Source organism: Drosophila persimilis, unplaced genomic scaffold, assembly GCF_003286085.1.
Source record: "Drosophila persimilis strain 14011-0111.01,24,50 unplaced genomic scaffold, DperRS2 tig00000000-arrow-pilon, whole genome shotgun sequence".
Taxonomy (NCBI): domain Eukaryota; kingdom Metazoa; phylum Arthropoda; class Insecta; order Diptera; family Drosophilidae; genus Drosophila; species Drosophila persimilis.
Window position 1 is genome coordinate 15,990,470 of NW_020825288.1, and position 24,144 is coordinate 16,014,613.

Below are 24,144 nucleotides of genomic sequence, written 5' to 3' on the forward strand. Positions count from 1 at the left end.
TACAATACATGCAATTATTAAAATAAGCCAGTCAATTAGAAAATAGGTTCATCAATCGTATAAAACTATGTGGGCATGGCTAAATGTTCTAGATAGCTAGTAATATTCGACGGAATATCAAAAACGATGAATATGTATAGTAGAACTTGAGTTCGTCAGTATATTTACGGTATCTTTTGGTATATTTCTGAGGACGGTATATTTTAACGATCAATCCGCGGTCACACTGGTACGAGCAGCTGTATATTCGCGCCCTTTTTTGCAAATTGATTTCTATTGGACTATATTTCGTTAATAAATTGTTTTAACGTTTGTGTTTTTCGGTTTTTGTAATGTCTGTGTTGCTGGCAGACATTGACGCCACATGCGCGGCGCTTGGCTACAGCGATGGACAACGCTACCAGGCCGAACCAGATGCAGCAGAGGGTCTGAAGGTAACAAAAACAAACAACAGGGCTGCTGAAGATCAGATTGTATATATTTTGTTTCCATTGAATCGTCTTAGCATTTGATTTGGATCCTGAGACGTGATCTGGACAACCATGAGTACCGCCGCCACCTGGGACGCGCCAAGGTGCTGCAAACGGATTTGGTCTACATGCTGCCCGACTATGTTCACCACGAGGAGCTGTCGGACCTGTTGATCCGCCTGCTGGTCATTCTGACCAACCCCACGCTGCTACTGTATCGCGAGGGACCCCCCAGCGACAATCACGGACGAAAGGTGTTCATGGAGCTGATCGACATCCTACAGGGCTACAAGGCAGCGTTTGCCAAGGACAAAATCTGGACGGCTCTGTTTGATAAGCTTAAGCAGGCCCTGGAAATAGTGAGTATTACAATTTTCATACAGTAAAGCCAATTGAACAGCAATTAATAGAAGGGAAGAAATCGATAGCAACGGCAGCAATCATTGATATGCATGTGCAAGGCGGTCTCATAAAGGCAGAAAGTACTGCACGACACCGAGTACATTGCGAGGCTGTGAAATCAGCCCCAGGCGGCCAAGTTTCCGTTTGGCACACCAAGAGGCGTTCAAGACGAAGCTTGCGACATTTAAAAGGCATTACGCGGTCTTTGAATTCAAAATTCTTGATTAACGTTCTACCAGATTTACTCCAGACGTACATACGATGCTAAACAAGTGTGTGAATAGATGTCCAATTTCCTTCGTGCCGAGATTTCGTTAATTAGTCTGTGTAAATGGGCTCCTGTGGCAAAGCCGCGCAATTATCGTTTGGGCATTTGCGAAACTATTTCTGTAATCTCTATAATCTTTACATTAATGGCCAAGCGGGTACGCAAAACTTTTAATGGCTCTTGCAGCTGCTAGCAGTCAAGTTTGGGGGGAAAATGCTTTTCCCTTTTACCCGTTTTAGCTTTGTTTTGGTCCGCCTGGCTCTTTGATTGTGCTCGTCTATCTCTTTTGTGGGGTCCATAACTAGTTTGAACTTCATATCTGTCTGCTTGGTTTTAGCTATCCTTCATTCCTTTTTTCCCCTCAACAAAGTTGAATCCTTAAAGTGGACATCTCACTCTGTGGCCCCAGCACATCCAACAATGAAGTTTAATTTGAAAATATCCCCTAAATCAAATCAACAAAATTCGCAACAAGTATATTAAATAAACACCCACGACAAGTGTGCGTAGGGGCGTTGGGGGTGGTGCTAAGGCACCTTGGAATCAAACACTCCACATCTGCCCAACAAAACACCATTCCATCGTAGGCCCAGTCATCAGCGTTGCAAAAAAATGTGTAAAACCGAATCTAATTCGATTCGTGGGTCTATGTCTAGTCGAAACCGCAAAAGAAAAGCAAAAGCACCACAACAATGATGGCCAATCTGTGTGGGTGTGTCTCCACCGCACAAATACTTTCATTTGATAGTTTGTACATGAAAAAGCATGCAAAAAGCGAACCACAGGGAAGGTTCGTAGACCGCGACTTTACATACCCTCGCCGATTACTCTAGTAGATGTGGGAGCTTCTACGAATGTGAAGATTGTACAACTGCACAAGATGTGGGACTTTTGTGGTCTGCGTTTAAAGTAGGACTAGCATGACAATCTTACTCAACCTTGAATAAAAATAACAACAGAATATGTACTCCTAAACTTGTAGTATATCGATCTTGGTAGTACAGAATTTGGTCACAGCCACCGAAGTAGTAGATGATGGTCGGGGAGGCCTACAATCCGCTTGAGGCCGGCTCCTTGGAAATTCATAATATAAAGATAATCTCTGGATTTTTGTGGGCAATTGGTGGAGGAGCTTAGGGTTGATTGCCATAAAGTTGATATTGAAAATTAGCTTTGAATATAAAGTTGTTTCAAACTAGTTTCTACCCAACGAATGAGAATGCATCAGGGTGAGGAGTTATCTTGCTGTATCTGTATCTTAGCAACCGAAACAATAAAAACTTGAGCCTCAAAGATGGAAAAACGCTGAGGAGCGAAACCCCGGTCTAGCACAACGACACAAATAAATTCATTTAAAGCCGATTGAATCGACATTCATAACACTCCGGGGAGCAATTCCAAAGGATTTTCATGGGACTTTGTTTCCAGCGCTCCCATCGCCATTGCCAGCCCGAGGATTTCTCTGCATTTTCATTTTTTAGGGAGCATTTCCCTCTTTCCCTTTTATTTCTGCTGTTTTTCGCTTTTCTGCCTTTTTGTTAGGTTAAATAGAGGCGAATTTCTATATGGATGCTGTCTATTTGTTGTCGTTGATAATGAATGTGTGCGAGGATTTTTCCGCTGCTGCCTCTGGCTGTGCGGCTGCCACCGCCCCTCCTCGTCCCCGCCTCCTTATCGCTATGGATGTTGTTGCTGGCTGACTTTTTATGCTTTACTTCTTTATTTGCGTCGCGCCGACTTACACGCTTTGATGTATGCGCGGCGAGCAGCCAAGTGGACCGGCCAGAGAAGGCGGTGGTGAAGGAGGAGGAGGACTTTCGAGCTTTCAGTTTTGAATGAGCCACCTCCGCTACGCTCCGTTGTTGTTGTTGTTGCTGTTGCTGTTGCGTAGGGAAACCAAAAACGGAAGTCATTATTAACTTTGGCTTTGAGATGGGGCTCGGGGTCTTGGGCCTCTCTCTGCTGGCTGCTTCCCTTCCTTGCCCGGGTAGAGTGTCTGTGTCCGTGTCCGTGTTCGTGTCCGTATCCGTATCCGGGTAGGAGTCGCAGCTGGCTTGTAGGCACAAAAGCCGCATTAGTTGTATTTATTTTTAAGCTCACAGCAGCAACTGTAATGGCCTGGTTCTCCTCCTCCTCCTCCAGCTCCTCCACCCACATCCGCATCACCCTACCCATTCCTATTCCCATTCCCATTTCCATTCCCATACCCACCGTGGCATTCCCTTATCGCCCACACCCAGCTCAAATTGATTTCAACTTGACTTTGTTGTGGTCCCATCGCTTGGGCGGCCCGGCTATCCTGCCTTGAGTCGGGGCTTCCGTTTCACAGTCGAGCTACATAAATTTGCAATTTAATTTAATTTAATTTCATTTGATTATTTTAACTTGACTCGCGGGATTTGGTGCTTAGATTTTTACACTGGGACTTAGTGCAACATTTTATTACATCGACTTCTAATGCCTTCCGTTTTGACTGAATTCCAGGGATTTGCCATACGCAGCGAGGAGCAGAACTTGCTGATTGAACGTATCCTGGTGCTGGTGCGCAATGTGCTGCAGGTGCCGGCCAACCCGGAGGCCGAGTGTCGGGCGGACAATGACGCCAGCCTGCATGACCAGGTCATTTGGGCGCTGCATCAAACGGGAATGCTAGATCTGGTGCTGTTCGTCATCTCCTCGCCGGATGAGGAGCAGTTCCACCTGCACGGCCTCGAGATCGTCTGCTTGCTCTACAGGGAGCAGGTTGGTATTGGCTTGAAAGTCTTATCATTCGATTAACATTCGATTCTCTTGCAGAGCGCCGAATCCCTGGCCGACGCTTCACTGCAGCGCAGTCTGAGCGAGAAGCAGCGGGACCAGCAGGAGCTGCTGGCCGCTCGACGGCGCGAGCGGGCTCGTCGGCAGGCCCGTCCTCCAACGGGAAGGCACTCGCGCTTTGGCGGCACCTACGTCATCCGCAACATGAAGTCCGTGTCCGATCGCGACGTGATTTGCCACCAGGCCCTGGAGCGCGTCTCATCGATAGACTTCGATCGCGAAAAGCAGCAGCAGAAGCGCTCGCATCGCCACATCAAGGAGGAGGCGCAGGTGACCCGGAGGAGCGCATTTACAGTTAGGTAAGGCATATCTCTGCGGCACTCTGGCTGCCATATCCATTTGTCTGCGGCCACTTCCTGCACTTTGGCCTGTGTCTATTGTGTGGCTGTAGCGGCCATTAGCATCGGAATTGTTATAGCCCGACTGCCAGGCCACATCCACATCTCCATCCCATACCATTCCATTCCATCCTTATCCCGGCCATTGATTTTCGATTTTACGCTGGCAGAACGAGCCCAGCGAGTGAGTGGAGCCGGAGCCGGAGCGAGTGAGCAAGCGTATAAAATAATATTCAATAATAAATGAAGCCATTTCCTTTGGCCGCAGTCGGCAGTCGGCGGCCGCCCCATTCCCTGCCTGTTACTTACGTTATTTTATGGAATCGGACAAACGATATTGGCTGCTGGGGTCCCCCGCTGGGCTGGGGTTCTGGTTCTGGGCGACTGGCCCGGGCTAAACAATATCTTGGCCGTTTACAAGGCGGTGGCGCCTCTGTCGCCGCTCCCCCTAATGGCCACCTGGTGCAGCTATTTTATGCTCCTCCGCTAACCAACAAACTACTTAAAGGATATCCCACCGACGCTGCCCAGGATGCTGACTTTCCGGTGCAGCTTCAAATGTTACAGTAAATGCATTTGCCGCAGTCCCAAGTTTTTATTTTTCGTTCTCTATTCCTCGTATACCCTTGCTAGGAAGGAATGCCTATGGAAATCGTAAGAATTAAAAGGCAACTGCGGACATGTCTGGTGCATGACTGATTTTTTACGAGTATGTGTATAGTTTTCTATTAGGTAAATCCCACTTTTATAACTGAAATTTCAATTGAAATGAAATTTTATTTAATATCTGACTAGATTCGGGAATAATCAACCTCTTATGGAATGTCCAAGAGCATTCGAACTTCGTCTGAGGCGTGTACATGTTTTTCTCAATTTGTGGCAAGCATAAAAACCTTTGCAAAGATAAAACTGCAGCAGCAGGAACGGCAACTTGGCGGCGCCATTGGCAAGGCATCGGCTTTCTGCAGCGCCATCGGCATCGTCTTTGGGATCTATCTGCCCAGCGAGCCATGCAATTTTCAAGTAAAATCCTCAAAAGGTTTTTCCCATTTGCTGCTGCGATTTTCCTGCCGGCCTCTGGCAACAGTTTTGCTTGTTAGTAGACCCCACTGACTTTTGCTTGTTGGCCGGCTTGACTCTGCCTGGTTTATGGCCAAGATGCTGGTGGACCAAATCTTTGGGCGCCCATAAATTGATAGAGCAGAACAAATGTGCCCGAGTCGTCGCCGGCGGCTGTGATTAGACATCTCCAAATGTCCCATCCAAAGGCGGGTAAAGAGCAACGACGACTCCCCAACTGGGAGTAGTCGTCCGGGCACGTATGCGGCCAAAGTTCATCAATGTCGCGTGTTAGATCCCCGTGGCCCAGGCAGTGTACAACAATTTGTTAGCCCACCACAAGTGCATGTTGCAATAAGCCCCGGCAAGAGGTTGCCATTTTTTGTTTGTTCCTTTCGCCTGCTTTCGCCTCCTTTCGTTGCCGTTGGCATAAATTAATCCGCGTCGGCATCGATGCGTTGGATTTGTGTTCTGCCTGCGGTCGGTCGGCTGGCAGAGATTGCTCTCTGCACGGATGGATGGGTGTGTGGGTGCCTGGGTGCCCTGGTTGGTTGCATCTCTTAGCCAGCTTTGCGCAGATAAATTGGCCCGGCGAAATTTATTGCATCAACGTTACCAAATGCCGCTGCAGCGTTCTCATTTGTTATACACTCGTAACCTGATAGAGGACGCTCGCTTTCAATCAATATTATTGTGGTATAACCATTTTTCATTGCATCTCGCACCATCTCCCATCCAGCTAACTTTCGTATTTTCATTCAATTTTTGTGCTTTTTTTTTATTTTCAGACTGTGCCTGCGCGAGTACTGCACCGAGGTGCTCCGGTCCGCTTACAACACACTGGTGAGGCAGGTGCGTCGTGTGCTGGAACGCAATGCCGGCTCGTCGAGTCACGATGACTCCTATCTATTGTGGGCCATTCGATTTTTCATGGAGTTCAATCGTTTGAGTGGTCTACAATTGCAGTTAGTCAGGTGAGTGTGTGGCTGTGACTTACATTTGCCAATGTCAATGCAGGCCAGGCCTGGGCTTTTGGCTTTGGCTTCTGGCCTCCCGAGATACGCGCTGCGCTTGTCTAAAGTGCTCAAATTAATTGCCTGTTGCCTATAAGTTTCAAGTGGTGCTTGATGGTGCTGGTGATGGTGCTGATGAGTGAGCTTTGCGCCCAGTGGCTTCAGTGGCTTCTGTGAAACGCTGACCTCGACTTCGACTTCGACTTCCACTCGGAGCCAAGTCAGCAGTTATGCAAATCTTGGCCGAGAAGCTCTTGTCTGCTTTCAATCAAATTACTTTGCAGCCCACTTCAAATGAAACAATTTCTGCAAAACTTATTTCTTTGGACACTCGCCCTCTGAACATTTTTCATCAAATCAGTTTGGATCCGAAATTGAAAATCGCAGTCAGCTAAAGCCAAATTGCTGAAATCAGAGGGGTATCTTTAAGATCCCGTAATCCATTGGGAAAAAGTCAAAGTGGTTTGAATATTTCTTGGTTTATGTTTTATGGTAACAGGAAAACTTTCTTTGCGTTTACTTCATTTAAGGATTGTGACTTTTCTTGGTCATTTCGACTGAGAAAAACTTTTTACTGGGACTCAACTGGGATGCAAGTGTGAGATTTGCTCTCTTACCCTAATATATTGCTCTTAAGAAACCTTCTATCCTTAGTTAATCATAGAAAAATGCTCGGTGTGACTTTAATGCAAATCTTAATCAAGGGTGACGTAGATAGCCGTGATTTGTTGAGCCGCATAAACACAATTTTGAAGATAGGAGAAAACCCAAAATGCAGAATCAATGCGATCAGATAGGATTATTACTATAGCTAGAGGGAACAAACGAAATTGCAGTGGCTACGCAACGCTCTCCACGCCCTTACTCATTCCCTCTTTCCTTCACACACACTCTTCTCCGTGCAGTGTGCGCCCTCTGGCTGAAGGAGCCAGATAAAACGGCTGAGAAAAAAGAGACAGATGTAAATACAAAATCTACAGAAAAATGGAATGGAAAACAGATAAAATCTGATAAATTATATAAAAATCTCTCAAACGGGTCGACCGGTTTAATACAATTTTTTTTTGCAAAAAATCAATGCGTCGTTTTTGCGATATCAAACGACTTATAAAATTTATTGTATAAATTACGTTGATAAGATCTCATACATACTGACGGGCATAAAAATAGAGCCACGGCCTTTGCCGCGGCTGACAACGTTCCCACTCGTTTCTAAGTTCCATTTGTTTAGTTTTTTGTTAATTTCTTTTCCTTTTTGGTTTTATTCAATGTTTTCTTTAAAAGTTTTAAAGTTTTTAAAGTTTTCTTAATCGTGTTACAGGAAAATATAAAATTGGTTTTCTCTTTGGAATAAGCTTCAAAAGCTGTGAATCTGCCATAAAAGCCATCCATCATTTGAGACGTTGACGGGAGAAAATCAGAATTTTCCTCTTAATGGGGAGTCCTGGGGTCTTCGCTTTGCTCTTCCGCCTTCTTCCTTTTTATGACAAAAGGGAAAAGTGCGCTGCAAATAAACTTTTGTGCCACGACAATTTCCATTGCCATTCGCACTTTGCTCCCCCAACAGTTTTCCGGAAAATGGTCAAGCAGCGTGTCAATACAAAAAGTGATACTTTGCCGCTGCCCCCTGCCCCTTTTCCTTCTTCTGGTTCGCTGTGCTGACCGCACAATTTGTATGTCATTGTTCGGGGTCCTGGGTGCTGGACCCAAAGTACTGTACGCCATCAGGGCTTCGTCACTTGAGTTTTATTGCATTACTTTTGGAGAACGGACAACAAGCACATGCACAAATCAAAGCCAGGACGCCAATCGTTGACCTACGGCACTTGGCCACTTTACAACTGCATGGGAGACTGGTCAGCCTCCGGACTGGGGTACACTCGAATATTCCTTGGCCAAAGGAACCAACCGAATCGGAGACTTACCCCTGCACCCTCGATTCTGTTAGAGAGACATCCCTTGCTGCCACTGCCACTGCCACTACCAGGGCCACTGCCATTGCCAATGCTGTTGCTGTTGCTGCTGTTGTTGTCCCCATTCTTGTCCAGCATGCTGTTAATAAAATTTTGCGTTCTTTATGCTGTCATCCGGCTCCGGCTGAAGCTGCTCCTTGCCGGCATCGCTTCGTATTCCTCTCTGCTCGTCGTCCGCCGTCCGCTGTGTGGTGGGAAATTTCTTTAAAATTGTTTTGGTTACTTTCAAATTAGTTTCTGAATGACAACAATGAAGCTTTGCAAAAATGTTGTCATTCCGTTGGCGCAAAGTTTTTGGAGACCAGCAGACCCCATCCTCCCAGAAGGGGACTCCTCCGCACTATTCTAAGTTGCTGCTCGGTTGGTTGCTTCTGTTGCTGCTCCTTCTGCAGCTCCTGTCTTCATTTTTACTATTACTATGCCCTGGCCGGTCCCTCTGCCTTTTATCATACTTTTTCGTCTCACTTTCTTGGTCCTCTCTCCAGCAGGCTCTTCTCTTTCAGCCTTCCGTATATACCCGTACACATCTATATACTTGGCAACCATAAAACTTTCTGTTTATTTCCTCAAATGCAATTTGACGCTTCCCGCCCGCCCTGAACTTTCTTTATCGTCTGCCATTTTCTACTGATTTTGCACTATATAAAGCATGGCATTGCTGTAATGTATGGCCTCTCTCAGATGGGCTAACTTTCTGCCACCACCAACCCAGAAAAAGTGAAATTGAGTTTGTCATTTTGTTTATGCGAATACAAAGCTTTGACAAAGAAATCAATCGAAACGGTCTCCGAGTGATCGGTTTTCGGATTATGATCGAAATTGTCTACCATATAATATTTTAAAACAAACCTCAAGTGAGGATTAATAAAGACTGGAAACTTATACGTTCTTTATGTTTCGAAATCTGGTATACCAAAATGGTGAGTCGGAAAAGCCTCGTTTGCTCTTTTCGCTGGAATAATTTATAGACAGAATTCCGTGCATCAATCACAGCATGTTTCTGTTCCTCCACCTCCCGCAGCGATTCAGAGAACTCTGACAGTTCCGTGTAGTTGCTCATTGCAATTTTATTGATTTTATAATTTATTTATTTGCCTTCCTATTGGTGGGGCTCCTCCTTCTGCTGCTTCTGCTGCTCCTGCTGCTCCTGCCTCCGCACATCTGTAATTAATTTGATTTTAATGCCTCTTCAAATGCTCTCGACGTTGTCGCAGGCAGCGCCAGTTTCGCAAACTTTAATGGTCGCCGCAGCAGACGTCTCTCTGCTAATTTGGCCGGGTTGCAGGCGAACTGTGCAGCAGTGTAAGTGGTGGTGGGTGGATGGGTGGGCGGGTGTCAGGTGCTACCCATTGAACAACAACGTGCGGCTTGTCACCGCCCACTGGTCCCCTCCATATCCGGCGGGGGATCGGAGCAAGTTGAACTTAGGCTGGCTGGCGCTCATTTCTAGCGCTACTTAAAAATTAATTTTGTTAATGAGTTTTTCGCAGAGCGAGTTGGAAGCAGTAGTGGCAGTGGCAGGGGCAAGCCTCTTACCTGCTTTGCCGCTTGCATCCTTGCAACCAACTTTGGCCAACTTTAACACAGCATTCCAGTACTACTTAAATATGCGAAAATATACATACATGTGTACACATATAACGAATCCTTGTTGCCTTTTCCATTTCATTCGCAGCGAATCGTTGAGCGTGCAATGCTTCCACTGGGTCCTGACGCGCATGCAACATGACATGGACATGATTGTGAGCGACAAGAAACAGGCGCGTCTCTGGGCCAAGCGACTGCATGTAGCCCTTCTGGTAAGTCGCAGCTGCTTCTGTTGCTATTCCTGGTCCTGCCCGCAGTACATACCGTACTCCTCCATACCATACTGACTGCTGGCCATCTTGGCATGCGAGCTGTGCGGGCGGCTCTGTTGTTGTTTGCTTTGCCACTGTACGCGTAAGTGCACTTTTGGCTGCACTTTGGGTGCTGTTGCCGCTCGGCGTTTGCCTTGGATTACGCCGGTACTTAAGCCAGCTGCAGGTACCTTAAAGAACACCGGAAAGATGGGCTAAACTTCAAATGAGCACCGAGCACTGAGCTCGGTCCGCTATTAGTTAGGAATTGCTTTTATATCTGTAGGATTTTCGATAATGGTATCCGAAGAATGCGCTTATTTACAACTTACAAATACATGGAATGAATTTGAGAAAAGTAAATATGATTCGAGTTATGCCAAAAACAACTAAATGTTTACTTTTGATGCAAATGCTTTCAATCACTGAATTAGAGTTCAGAGATAAAAATCGACCTCTGAAATTATAATTACAAATCGAATGTGATTCTCGGATTTCTCTGGTAACTAGGAGAAATTCATCAGCCACGTTTATTAACAGATTCTAGCACAGCCCATGCTCGTAGATGTATCTCAGGCAAATTTAATCCACTTCAAAGATTCATCAGCCCCCTTCACACCGGAGGTTGTTGGTGATGGCCTCGAGCAAAGGGTAATGAATATGTGTACGAGTATATATGGTTATTCTCATTAGTAAGAGTCGAGACTCATTACAATGCAACACACACGACCCGCACAGGACCCGCTCAGGTTACAGATCACCCAATTCCTGACCCGACGCCCTCGGCAATCAACCTCTGAACGTCTGCCAAGTTAATGCTTACCAATTTTTTAATTAAAGACATTCCGGGAATTGCTGCAGAGCTTGCTGGCCCTGCAGAAGCTAAAGGATGACAACGCGCGGGCCCTCTTTGATATGTTACTGAACAACGTATGCTATGTCCTGGAGTACAGGGAGACAATACTGCATTTGTTAATGAACTACAACGAGGCGCACAGCACAAAGTGAGTACCCGAGCGACTAACCATTCCAACTATGCACATACATTGGGATCGGAAATTACTGGCCCAGCCCTTAGTCCCATTCCAGCCAGTAGCCAGGAGCCAGGAGCCTGGCCAGGCTAGGCTGCATTTCTGACAGTAAGTGGAGATGGGCGGAGACCTCATGGTATTCGCAAATAAGCAAGCCAAACACACGTCGCCTAATGGGATTACTACGAGTATTGAGAGTAGTTGCCCCACCGAAATATGCAGCGGCTGGCAATAGCTTGCCCCAGCCCGCACTCGTCCCGACAATCAGGCATTGTTTGTCTTAACGGCATGCCTTTGTCTTAAGTCGTGGTCTGTTTGGTTGGCTATTTGCTCAGATGTCTGCTCTATAGATATACCACATATAGACGGACATATTGTATGTATACGTACTATATATGCATGTGGAACTCCCCCGAAAGCAGGCAGCGATAAGTGAACTAGTTGCGCTTTGGCATTTGGATGGAACGCGGAGAGGGGTGGCTAAAAGTTTAATTGATTTTACAAGCATGTGCAGCACGCGTGCCCCAGCATAAGAATTATGCCATTTGCTGGGAGTCGATGGGAGCCAGCGCATGTGGCATACTGCATTTTGGGGGCGAATCGTGCACCGTTGCTGCATCCTAATTGCCGAGTTAGCTGCGCTCTCACCAGGGCACATACAGCCCGGGGCTGCCCCACAGTGCGGTTACTTGATAAATCACTGAAGAGCATTGAAAATTGTGTGCAGCTCCACTAGATTGCTACAGATTTTCATGATATACTTGTGGGAGCGGCAACCTGCTGCTCTCCGAGAGTATTTTGAAGTCATTAAGCTTATGGCACTCACCTAGATTTTCGGTGAGTTCATTGACTCGATGGATTTGCTTTTGCTACCGGCAAACACCTCACCTGTACCAACCATTGCATACGCATCAAGGGCCATCCGAATTGCCATTTGCATCATAATAAAAACCTGGATGCCACACAACAGAGGACCCCTCTCTCTGGCCCACTGTCATGCGTGTATGCACTTTCGATTGCAGCTGAAATTGAAGCGAAGAAGGCCCGGCCCGAGTGGGACACGCCCTTTTTATGCGTACCACTGCGCAATCCTTTTAGATAATTACAATTTTTTAGTGCCGAACATGAAGAGTTAAGCTCACTTGAATATTTCTAAATGGCTGCACAATTCGTCCATCAAACAGACTCCGCTCCGAGAGCAGTAGTTGCAGCTGAGTGATACCTGCATGCAATAAATGGCTGAAAATTTATTTCTATGTCACAGACATGCTCTTCCACAGTGGGCCAGTGCAAACCGCTGCAAATTTATTCAATATATGAAAGTAAAACAATTTCGAATGTGCCCAAAAATATCCGAAAATATTCAACGAACCGATTGGACAAATTCCTTTGGCGAAATGATTGGCAATTATAACAGTTTTTAATTAAATTGATATTCCTGACTTGGAATCTGATTTAATTACATAAGCTATGCCAAAGATACAAATAAAAATTTACTGCAAATTCTAGAATTTGGATTCCTTGGCAGCTGTTGAGGAATCGATAAATCTATTTGCTTACATTATAATATTTAGTTTCAATATGGGTTTGAAGATACTAGTCTCGTTCAACAGGAGATACGTGTCAGTGATCAGGTATCAGGTATCATGTCTTTAAGTTCTGGTGAAGGCCATTCCTCCCTATCGCGCCATCCTAAAAGTATTATTTATATTTAATATTATACTTTTTTGTTTGCCTTTACGTTACGTTTTTTTTCTTCTCGATTTACTGTGCTTTTTCTTATCATGTATCAAGCAAAGCTATTAATATTTTGATGATCTTTTCTGATGGATGGATAAGAAATTCATCACTGATCACGATCAAGTTTTCCTGGCGAACTCAAATATCACTGAAAATGTGTTCTTTTAGAAGATCCATTTGAGCTATATTACATAATTGGTTATTCAAAATATCTTCAGTATTTTTCACTGTGCATGGGCCCCAAGCAAATGAACAAATTGTTGACTGCCTGTTGCCATCGCCGGGTTCAAGTGTCAACTACGCATACCAGTGGGAGGGGGGTCCGGGTCCGGGTCCGGGTCCGAGTTAGTGGGTCTGTTAGTTCGGCTGCTGGCAATTTCAAAGCTTTGACTAAATTAATTTAGCGCGCAAACATGAAATTGACAGAGTGCGGCACGGAAGGATGCGGAAGGGTCCGGGTGCGGGTCCGGGCAGGGCATGGAGGGAGAGTTGTTCCAATTGCGGATGCAAATTGTGATATGTATCCGTACATGCAGCTGTGTATGCTGTTGCTGATGTGGCTGCTGCAGCAACTGCTGGTTAATTGGAGCATGATTAATGTGGACTGAGCAGAAAATGGTTGCTCTAAAGAATTAAATCGATTAAATATGAAGTTGATCTATCGGCGATTCGCAAAGCATTCAATTAAACACGGGCACACGGCCAATCATGTAAATGCGGCTGCCTTTTGAACTGCAATCAGTGTTTGAGCACTCGACAGATTAAGGATTTTCGTTGTCAAGATGAATAATTTATGAGTTGGGGCCCGGAGCCCACCCCACCCCACCCCTCTCCACTCTGCACTCCACTCCACTCGTGTTCTGTCTTCCCGACCTACCTCTTTGCCTTTGCCAGATTATTCGTTGGACGCCATGCTGCAATCGCGGCCCATCACTCATTGTTGTTGCTGTTGCCGCCGCTGTCATAATTAATAATATTTTCATTATAAACGTCTTGTGCCGACAACAATAACAACTACCCACGAATGTTCGTCTGCTCCGCTTGTTGTCCCTATGTCGAAGTGGGAGTGGCAGTCGCAGTCTGGGCGCAATTACATTTTATCATTTATTCAACATGCGCTCAAAGTCGGCGCGAAGACAACCCCTAAGCCCCAACCGTTGACCTAAGCCCCCATCCGGCTCCGAAAACACCCAAGTGTTCTAATTAATTCTGCTCAACCTTCTACGGCTACTTCAAGTTCTTCTTCACCCCTGCCCTGGTGCCCCTGTGGCTGCTGTCGTCCATTTAATCAACGTAAACGCGAATATCAAATCAGGCAGGACCCAGGACGCGGCGGGGACCAACAACAAGAAGTTACAAAACCGCGCGCATACAAATTAATTATAAATAATTTATTAACGATTTATCTTTGTCCTGCCGCCACATGTGCTTGAGCTAGAGCTTGGATGTCGATGTGTGAGGTAGAGGCGGGTGGGGGCATCCCTGGCTCGGACTCGATTTGCACCTGCGCATCACTAGGGCGGCAGATGGGCAATCGATTTGCGTTCGCTTGTAAAATGGTTTGTGGCATGCAATATGTTATGCAACCACCCACGTCCACGCCCACGCCCACGTCCACGCCCACGCCCACTTGACTACTGCCTTCTCTGCCTGCTGCGGTTGCTTGGCGTTGTGGTCAGATACCTGCAACCTGCCATCAAACGCCGCCGCCAGCAGCAGCTCTAGCTTTGCAGCTCTGCTTCGGCTTCGCCTTCGGCTTCTCCTACCAGCAGTTTTTCCGCTTCGCCTGCTGTTAATGCTGCCACCGATGCAGGCGACGACCACAGACATCTTTGCGGTAACGTCGACTGCAACACGGCAGTGCTTGATTCATTTCACATTTGAGTTATCATCAAATGTGCACCACACACTCACCACACCCCCACCGAGAGCCACACTGTCACCCATCCGCTCTGCACCACTCGTTCTCCTTGCAGTAAACTGAGTCCTCTTATCATCAATTTCCTGCTCCCCAAACCATCTTGCCCCCCCGCCCCGCCGTGACTGTCAGTTGTGGTCCATTGCTGACAGTTCTTGATCGGTACAAATGGCTAAATATCTTCGAATTGGCTGCTGAATGTTAAGGAGCATCCTTGCTCAACAGATGGTTTATTGTCCATTTGAATTTCTAGCTCTATTAAGGCTGTCTAATTTATTGCAGCGTTGATTGTCTGCAATAATTTTAGTAAGGGACAACGGACTACAGTTTCTAGTGGATCTATAAGGAATCGTGAAGCTTATGCGGCTCTACAAACCAGGGCTATCTTGGTCAGCCTTGATTAAGTTGTTCTCAAAAATCACACCAAGACTTTTTCTACGATTAACAAAGGCCGGAAGGCTTAGGGTATTTAAGGTAAGATGGCAACTCATACTTGCATCGCAGTTGAGGCCGCCCCGAGCAAAGAATAAAAAGTTTTTCTGAACTGATTCTATACAGTCCTGCGGCACAAAGCGTTATATAGAGAGTCTTCATTATATAGGGGTCATTAACTTCCTTTGACCACCTCTTTTAAAACCATGGTACCATGGTACCATGACATGGTAGAAATGTGTTCAAAAAACTTAAAATTCGGGTCTAATATAACACCAAGGTCATCAACCAGGTAATTTTCTCTAGAAAACTATCGCATAGGATGTAAAGAGCCAACAATCGGCTGGAACGATGAAATGGTATTATTTTATTTGTAAAAAACTGAGAGACTTTCAACGATTTCGCTGATCGCAGATTTTCCAGATTATTTTCTTTTCAAATAAGCTAAACCGAATAAACCGAATATTACGAGTGTTAATGTGGTGTAATAAGTACAGTTTGAAATATGCAATAAATAATTTCATCTGATGTATGTATGGTTGCAATTTGTACGAGTATATAATATCTTTGAAGTTTCATATTTCTGTACCCTCTCTCTGTATTGAATATCTTATCTAAGTTGAGTAGAAGATGCACGAAAAATTAACTAATTAGTAAAACTTTGGTAGTGTTACAAAAACATGAAAAGAAATTATCACTCACACGGCTTTTCTTGTTTTGAGCAGTGTTGTGGTATCTCAGAACTTCAGAGCTCTTGAATTATTTGCGTTTTTAATTTGGCTATGCCATCGATTCCTGTTTACCTGGAACGCTGGATAACCTGTTTCATTACAAATTCAGTTCCCCGAGCGCTGGTACGCAGGCTATGATCCCAGGTTGGTCTCTGTTCTGTCCTTTTCCGTGCTGTTCTCGGCTGAGCTCGGCGGCACATTGACCGCATTTCAAAATGCTGATGCTGGTGGCTGCTGGCATTAAAATTCGCAATGAATTTGCATAAATTTTGAACGCGACATCGCCGACCTTTTTGGAAGTTTACCATTTTTCGCTGGCAGCGCGATGTAACATTTTTATGAGCCTGAGAGCCGGGACCCGGTCCCGGTACCGGTCCTGGCAATTAGAGTGGACGCGGAAAGACTTGAAGCACACGGACACGGGTCACATATGTATGCAAATTTTGGGAAATCATGTTAAAAGCCGGGACCCCTGATTCCGCACCCGGCACAGCTAGCGACAATTTTTTAGAAGACCTAGCTTTAAATATTTGATATATAGACGTTTTTCACAGTTCCCTGGGTTTTTGTTTTAAACTGTATAACATTAATGTGTTACTAATGAAAAATGCGAACAGTTCAAAGTCTTTAATTACAAAAAATTTGATTGAATACGATTTTTAAATACCAGAAAGTTTAGCCAGCAATCTTTTGGCTTTTTACTGGTATCTACATATGTGCTATACCCATGAATCAAAGCGTGACTAAGAAATGATTGTGAATGGAATGATTGAGCTCTTCATAGAGTTACATACATGCATTCCTCATCCGTATAGTTTTAGGCATGGCCCTTCCTGATGTATGTGTTTTTTGCCCATCATTGCCCGCCTATTTTGCATACTTTCCTGCTCCGAATTGTCGTTTTGTGTGACTCGCGCGATTTTCATTATTCAAACGGCAATCAATCATTTTAACAAATTGACGTGCACAATGACGCAGGCTTTCAGTTTTTGGCTTGGCTGAAAACAAAGCGGAAGTTGGCTGCTCTGCAAAGCGGCAGCTGATTTTGGCAGTTTCGCGGCTGTCTTTTGCCCGTTTTTTGTTTCGGTTTCGGGCCTTTCCCCACTCCAAGGGTAATTTGCTAATTGGAGGCGTCATCGGCCCGACAGCGGCAAAAGCAAAGGCAAAGGCAAAAGAAAGGGCAGGCGCAGAGGCCACATCATCAGTCAGAAAAAGGTCTGTCCGTCTGTTCGACGGAGCCTTTGAATCCAGTTAGGTTAGTTAGTCCTGGCAGAGGGCGGCCCCAGGCGCTGTGGTTGTGGGTGGAGTGGTGTGGCTGTGGGCGGGCCAACATTTCCCCTATTTAACGTGCTCGATGATATTCAATAAATATTTCGGGCAGCCTGAAAAGGTTATTGATGTTCGGCTTTGATTTGTTCGCATAAAAGCTGAATGAATGGTCAAAAATGATTGAAAATCCTTTAAAAATATTATGTTATAAGTTCTCCTGTGCTTCAAATGCTAGCCGCTCAGTTGGAATGTGTGTTTTCGAGTGATCATGATATCCAGCTGGTTAATTGTTGGCGGTTAGGAATGAACATAAATATTTCTCCATTAAGCGCGCAACATGGAAATTGCATTGGACGATGACAAAAAGCATTGAAAAGGCAGGAAATGATGGAAGCGATTGAAAAAATCATACATTTGCCACATTTAATTGAATTTTGAGCATGTGGCATGCATTTTACATATGGGAGGCGGTCAACATGTAACAAATTCAATTTGGATGGATGCGTATACTCCTACATGTGTAATAAAAAATTTAATTACAATATATTTTCATTTTGTTAACTAGTACACCCTCCCCATCTACCTCTCCCTCTTCCTCTCCCTCTCAGGGTATTCCTGCGCGATGTGGTGGAAACAGCCAACGTTTTCATTAAAATGATGGAGCGATTCTGCCAGGACTCTGTCGTTGTCCAGGACAAGCGGCGCGGCGCCGGGGGCCGCAGGAAGAAGCAGCCGAAGGCCAAGTCCAAACAAACAGCGGCCCCCCAGCCCACGGAGGTAAGAGCGGCTAAATTAAAATATATATTTTTTGGTTTAATGTTTAAAAATAAATTGCCGCATTAAATAACTTTATTCTGGGCTGCTGGTGGTCATCGCCTGCTGTGCCCGCCATAAAACATACTCTAAATTGCCAATAAAATGTATTAAAAAGACGCCAAAAAAAAGGAACGTCAACGGTGTATAAAAACAATTGCCGTCTATGCGGGAACGGTTGAAGATTTATGCGTATGATCGTGAAATTTAATTGACTGAAAATATAGCAAAAATAATAAAAAGACCAGGAGAAGGCAGTCTAGGGTCTAGGCGATGCTTTTGCGAGTGTGGCTGCTGGTTAAGTGTGTATGTATATTCTACTGGGAGTGCAATGCTTTTTATGCGATTGAATGTGACCCTAGCACATGCACACGGCGACACGGGCACACTAGCAGACCCACACACGCGCCCATCGTGAGCAGCTTTGGGCGCTGGGCTTACCAGGTTTCCGTTGTTTTTCCGCAGCTCTGACTCTTTTCAAGCTGCTCAGAGTTTTTGTTTGTTTTACTGAAATACTCTTAGGAGGTCAAGGGAATAAACATTCTGCAGAGAGTGCTTAAAAGGGCATTTGCACTACTTCTATAGTGGATTGGGCTTAGTAAATATTTTATTTAGATAATACAAAAACCTCAAAAAAAAGACAAACAGTTTTTCTGTAATTTCTGAGGTTGAGAGATCACAGTTTAGTGTATCTTCGGTGCGTAGTGCCAGTTCTGTTCTAGCCCCATTTATTCAATATCTAACCATCTTTTGTTTTTCTACACTTTGTCGCGCTGGGACAGGAAGCGCCGCTGAGCGTGACTTCCGGCCACTGGCCACAGGACACAGGACTACTGGATTCCGACTGTCGACTGCCGATGCTTGCCACAACCGTGTGGAACCTGCACAGGCAGTCAGGCAGCCGCTTAGCATTTGTTTTTTTTTTTCGTTTTTGTGGCCGCCGTTTTGGGCCTGTTGGACGCAAGGTGGTCAGAAGGCACGGACAAGGACATGCATGTGGATCGGGCAGGGATATGGACACTGGCCCTGACTCGGCTAGGGACAAGAATGCCTTTCATGCAACAGCCTTCGATTGTGTTTAATTTTGACATATTTTCCCGAATTGTTGTTGTTTTCCGTGCCTTTGTAGCTGCCACACAAGCACACGCATTTCGCGCATCAATTTTTCAACAATTAATTTATAAATATTTGTCATTGCCGGCGAGCAAGCGAAAAACATGACAAACGCACACAGGCACAAATATTTGCATGTTCCTCCCTTTTCGGCAAACAAAAGTTAAACGAGTGATAAACAAAATGTATAAAATTGTGTAACGTGGAAAGCAAACAAAAGAACTGTGGAACAAAAAGCGAAAGCCAAAGAAGCGTCTGCCGACGATACGATACCTGGTAGTCGGTAGTCAGCGATGATTCAAATGATTTCCCTCTGAAAGACATATATTTAAACATCATAAATATCTATTTTCTCCTAGAAGCAAGTCGAATTTTCCAGACACTCCAGGTCCTATAACCTTGAAAAGTGTCATTATAATTGTTGGTAACCTATGGAATTATTTAAACCAGATTACCCGAATAAAAATTCAAAAGTTTTAAAAGCCTTTGCACATACATATGTGTGTATGTATGTACATAGATACTTGTATATACCTTTCGTATACCGCGTATGAGCAGAGATTTTCACTTGCCATAAATTTAATGAAATGAAAATACTTTGCCATATGCCATGTCCTTGTATTTAGAAGGACGCCGCGTCATCCATCGGTGTTCAATTAATATGCATTGTAAACAGAACTGATAAGGCAAAAAATTCGAAAACAATGGTTTACAATTATTTTCTTTTATGAAAATATACAGCAAATAATCAGAAAGAATATCAGGCTGCAGCATCGGAATACTCTTGCTTGTTTGTGGATTTCGAATATTTCAATTTAATTCATTTTAATAATATGATGTAAATTAATTTATATAGCCCTGCTTATATCATCGGACAAGGGGGTTGTCCCATTTGGACAGGACTCAGTATAGAGTCTGCAGATTCGACAAATTTTTTGCCATATCCATGACTAAATCGAAATACTCCATGGTTTGGCTGTTTGGTGGCCAGCTTTGAAAAAATCCAATAATTAAAATCATTTTATTTGCATTTTAATCTCTATCGCAATGTGTGTTTTATTGAATGTTTAACTTCCTGGGCATTTGTCTCTTGTCACATGCATATGGCCGAGAAATGTTAGTAGATATTTGGTAATAATTACTGTTGCGTTCCGTGGAATTAATTTTGCCATTTCTGCATTTTTCCATTGCGCCCAATTTCCTTTTGCGATTATCTATTATCTATTTTCAAACAATTCCGATTCATAAATAATTGATTGTTGGGTAATTGCAGGACGAATTATCGAGCAAATGGGCCGAAATGGCATCGGAAGTGTGCACCGTGCTCTTCGGAGAACTGGTCCTTCCAGAGGACGAGCGGCCCATTCCCTTTGATGCTGCGTCCGATAAGTCAATCGATGATCAGCGGTGAGCAAAACATACCAATAAGCAACTTTTGTACAGCTTGTTCTTATTATATTATCTCGCTTCTTCCCTGCTGACAGCGAGGACTGCATGATCCGCATAAATAAACTGCTTCGCACCGAGAAACTGGAGCAGGCCATTGCCCTGCTTCGGGCTGCCAGGTGAGTTTCTGGGCTGCGGTCTAAAGGGCATCAAACGTTATATGTATATAAGCCGGTCTCTGGCGTTGCCAGGCCGCCCTGCCAGCTGCGTTGCCATAGTGAACTTTGCCATCAAATTGAGCAACAACTTGCAGCCGTAATCCCTTTGAAAATATTTCTTTTAATAACTTGACATTGACTATTGGCCCGGGCCGTTGCGGCATTGCTCTGAAAAGGTACAAAAGAAATTCGCATAATAAATTAACTCTGGTAAAAATGGGAAGAAAAAACCGCTCGGTCCGCCTTCCAGCCGGACAGCATTCTCAGGGCTTTTGTCCCACTTCGCTGGCTTTTATCGAATTTTATTCTCTTGCTGTTTGCTCCTCATACTCGAATTTTTTTCCGCCCGACTCACTGGCACGGAGCGAGGTCGGCGTGAGCTCTGGGCTGCCCTCAAATTAAATAGTTTTTATTTATTGTTAAGGCAGAGCACGATGCAGTTGCTCCTCAGCCAGGTAACTACAGATAATGGCGCTCACGGCACTCCACGGTATGTCCTTGGTGTGCTGGTGGTCTTCGCCTGATAATGAGAATAAGAACGAAAAGGAGGAAAGGTGCTGTGTGCTCTGTGGTCTGGCGGGACAGGAGGTTGTGCAGGACCATTTCAACTCTGGTTTTTGTCTCTTTCGTGTGCAATTTTTCAGTCAACAAACCACAGCGGCCCACGCGGACAGATCGTCTGGCTAGGCTGGAGTGAGCTCTGGGTTCAGAGGATGTGCTTGCCTTTCAATTTAATTGCCCGCTCAATTATGTAAAGCTCATTGAAGACGCGCCCAAGAAATGTTGATTGTTTGTGCTGGAAAATTTCGTGAAAATAATTTATCTTTTGCGCGTCAACATTTAAATAAGACCGACACACAGAGGTAGAAACAGAAGGCAGGCGGCAGGGCCACCAGCAGCAGCCTCGACAGATGTCGCCTCGTCAAAGGCTGGCAGAGCAATCGAAAACGTGGTTTAAATGTTTCCAAGTCATTTAATTACAACCTCATTAAAATTTTCCACCTGCTGCATGCTGGTCCTGGTCTGGGGCTGCCTCAAAGGATTCCAGCCCGACGGCATCGATGAGGGGCGACCTCTGCAAATAGTCGAAGGCTTCGATGCTGGATGTTTGTCTCCCGTTTAAGTGGTTCGAAACTGTCTTCCGTTTCATTGGGGAAAGAGCTATTCCCTCAGTTCTTTCGTTCCGTTTGGTTCCCTTATGATGCACATACATTTTCCCAAGCAATTTCCATTGTCAAACTTTCTCGAAATTTATGTACATTTTAATTGTTGCCAACGAAAATGTTTGTATTAATATGTATACCATTTTTGCCTGCTGCCCCCTGCCCGGCTGCTGCTGATGCTGCAGTGGCAGCTTAAAAAGGTCTAGACGCTTTTTGTGCTAATAAATTAAAATGCGATATGCATATACTGGTAGAGCAGACCCAAAGCATGCACCCACTGCCTCTGTCTCTGTCTCTGTCCCTGCCACTTCCACGGCCCACGCCCTCGAAGCCCACACTTTTGTCTGGCCATTGTCTGGAACTTTTTGTGCCCCCGTTGCCTAGCACTCACGGCTCGGGACAGTTACACTCACTTTGTGCCGCATACCCTAATAGAGAGTCTCCACATTGTTGTCATAAATTAATCAAGGACAAGAGATTCCGCTTTGGCCGGGATAATTTGTACTCCTTCTAGACATAGACACAAATAGTTCGCCCATGAACTAAAAACTCTATTTATTAAGAGTATTCTATAGTTCGGATTAGGCGAGTCCATTAACTTTCATCTCCTCTGGTATATTATACTGTTTTTCTCGCATAGAGAACATTTTTGGGTAAACAATATATTGAAAATAAACTGGAGTCGGTGGGTGAACAAATTCTCGCACTGGGTTGTGTCTGGTTTGGCGTGGATGTAAGTACATTTTGCATGTGTGTCCAGCATTTTTAAATAGTTGCCAAGTCACACTATTAGGGGTTTTCGTTTTAGCTGGAATAAAAAGAAGAAATGAAATTGGAAGCGTTTTTGGTTTTTTCTTCTTTTGCCTCGGCGCTGGCTTAATGGGTGCACAGAAATGTCAGCTTGGAAAAAACAAACTTTTAAGTGAAGTAAATGCGCAAAATGTTTATTCAAACTTCACTTTGGTCGGAACTTTCAGTCCTTTACCCGTCTTACCAGTATCCCCAGCCCAGCCCAGCCCAGCCCAGCCCATCCCAGCCCATCCTAGCCCCGGCCTGGCTCTTAACTAAGCTTATTTAAGCGTCTGCTGATGCGCTTATTTAGCATAGCAACGGAAGGCTGCTCCTTCTACTGCCCTGCTACTGTTACTTCTATGGCTGCATCTCTTGTTGATTTTGTTGACTGTGAATATTTAGCATTTGCTGCTTTCACGAGAAAGCTGGCGTACAGCTCGTGTTTTTCAAATCAACAGACATTCATTTGCGTTAAAGTAGGGAACCATACTTTTATAAAAAGGCGAATGGCAATCCCAATCAGCCAATGCAAGAAACCCCATCTATAACACATTAAATTGCTCTCGAACCACTCTGCGATTTGGAGGGTTAAAAAAGCAATTGCCTTGAGATTGATTTGAAAACCAATAGCCGCCACAACTAATGTCGGTATTTTAATTCTGAAATAATAATGAAAGACAACGAAAATATGTAAATAAATACGTGGAACAGCTCGTTATAACATATTATTTATTTAATCACTGCATTTGTCGGGCAATGCCTGGAATTTGAGCATGAACAAGATGTCATCATAATCCTGCTCTGGCGTGCGTATCGATTTATAATTAATCTGGTTTCGTTCAATGTGATTATAAATAGCAGCTTTGTGCAGCATTTCGCTCTGTTCCGAAATAAACACGACAATATAGGAACTAATCTAACTTAAAAGCCAAAAGCCTCCTCTGCCCCCCATCCTCTGACCCGAAGCCCCGCCAACCACTTTGATGGTTTTCATAGATTTTCATGGTTTATAATTAACCAATACTCGTTCCTGACCAGGCCAAGGCACACCACTATGCAAAAACCGCTAATTATCGTCGTGCTGCCACCACTGCCGCCTGGGCGTGGGGGATGGGGCAACACTGCTCACAAAATATGTCGCATAACTTTTAAATGACGTAAACCAAAACTGCTGACCCCCTCTTCCCACACCACAGCCACAATGATGTTGCACTGTTGTTGCTGTTGCATGCAGCTGCTAGCATGCGGTAGCTAACAAGCACTCGGCCCCACCAGCCTCTAAAAATGGGACCCGCAGGGTTACAAACGGAACTCGCAACAACTAATGGAGTAGCACTGTTCAAATTTATATCCACGGTAG

General features: G+C 44.8%; 1 protein-coding gene across 1 annotated transcript in view; it reads left to right on the forward strand.

Annotated features, from left to right (window-relative positions):
- The first annotated feature begins 309 nt into the window (after positions 1-309).
- LOC6587622 (protein timeless homolog) overlaps positions 310-24,144 on the forward strand; it is a 67,950-nt gene continuing 44,115 nt past the window's right edge. Inside the window, exons 1-10 of the mRNA XM_026989943.1 lie at positions 310-434; positions 506-829; positions 3,625-3,882; positions 3,937-4,256; positions 6,143-6,328; positions 10,016-10,139; positions 11,019-11,182; positions 17,908-18,076; positions 20,499-20,632; positions 20,710-20,790. Of these exons, the coding sequence (XP_026845744.1) occupies positions 333-434; positions 506-829; positions 3,625-3,882; positions 3,937-4,256; positions 6,143-6,328; positions 10,016-10,139; positions 11,019-11,182; positions 17,908-18,076; positions 20,499-20,632; positions 20,710-20,790 (1,862 nt within the window). The 5' untranslated portion in view covers positions 310-332. The remainder of the gene's footprint in view (positions 435-505; positions 830-3,624; positions 3,883-3,936; positions 4,257-6,142; positions 6,329-10,015; positions 10,140-11,018; positions 11,183-17,907; positions 18,077-20,498; positions 20,633-20,709; positions 20,791-24,144) is intronic.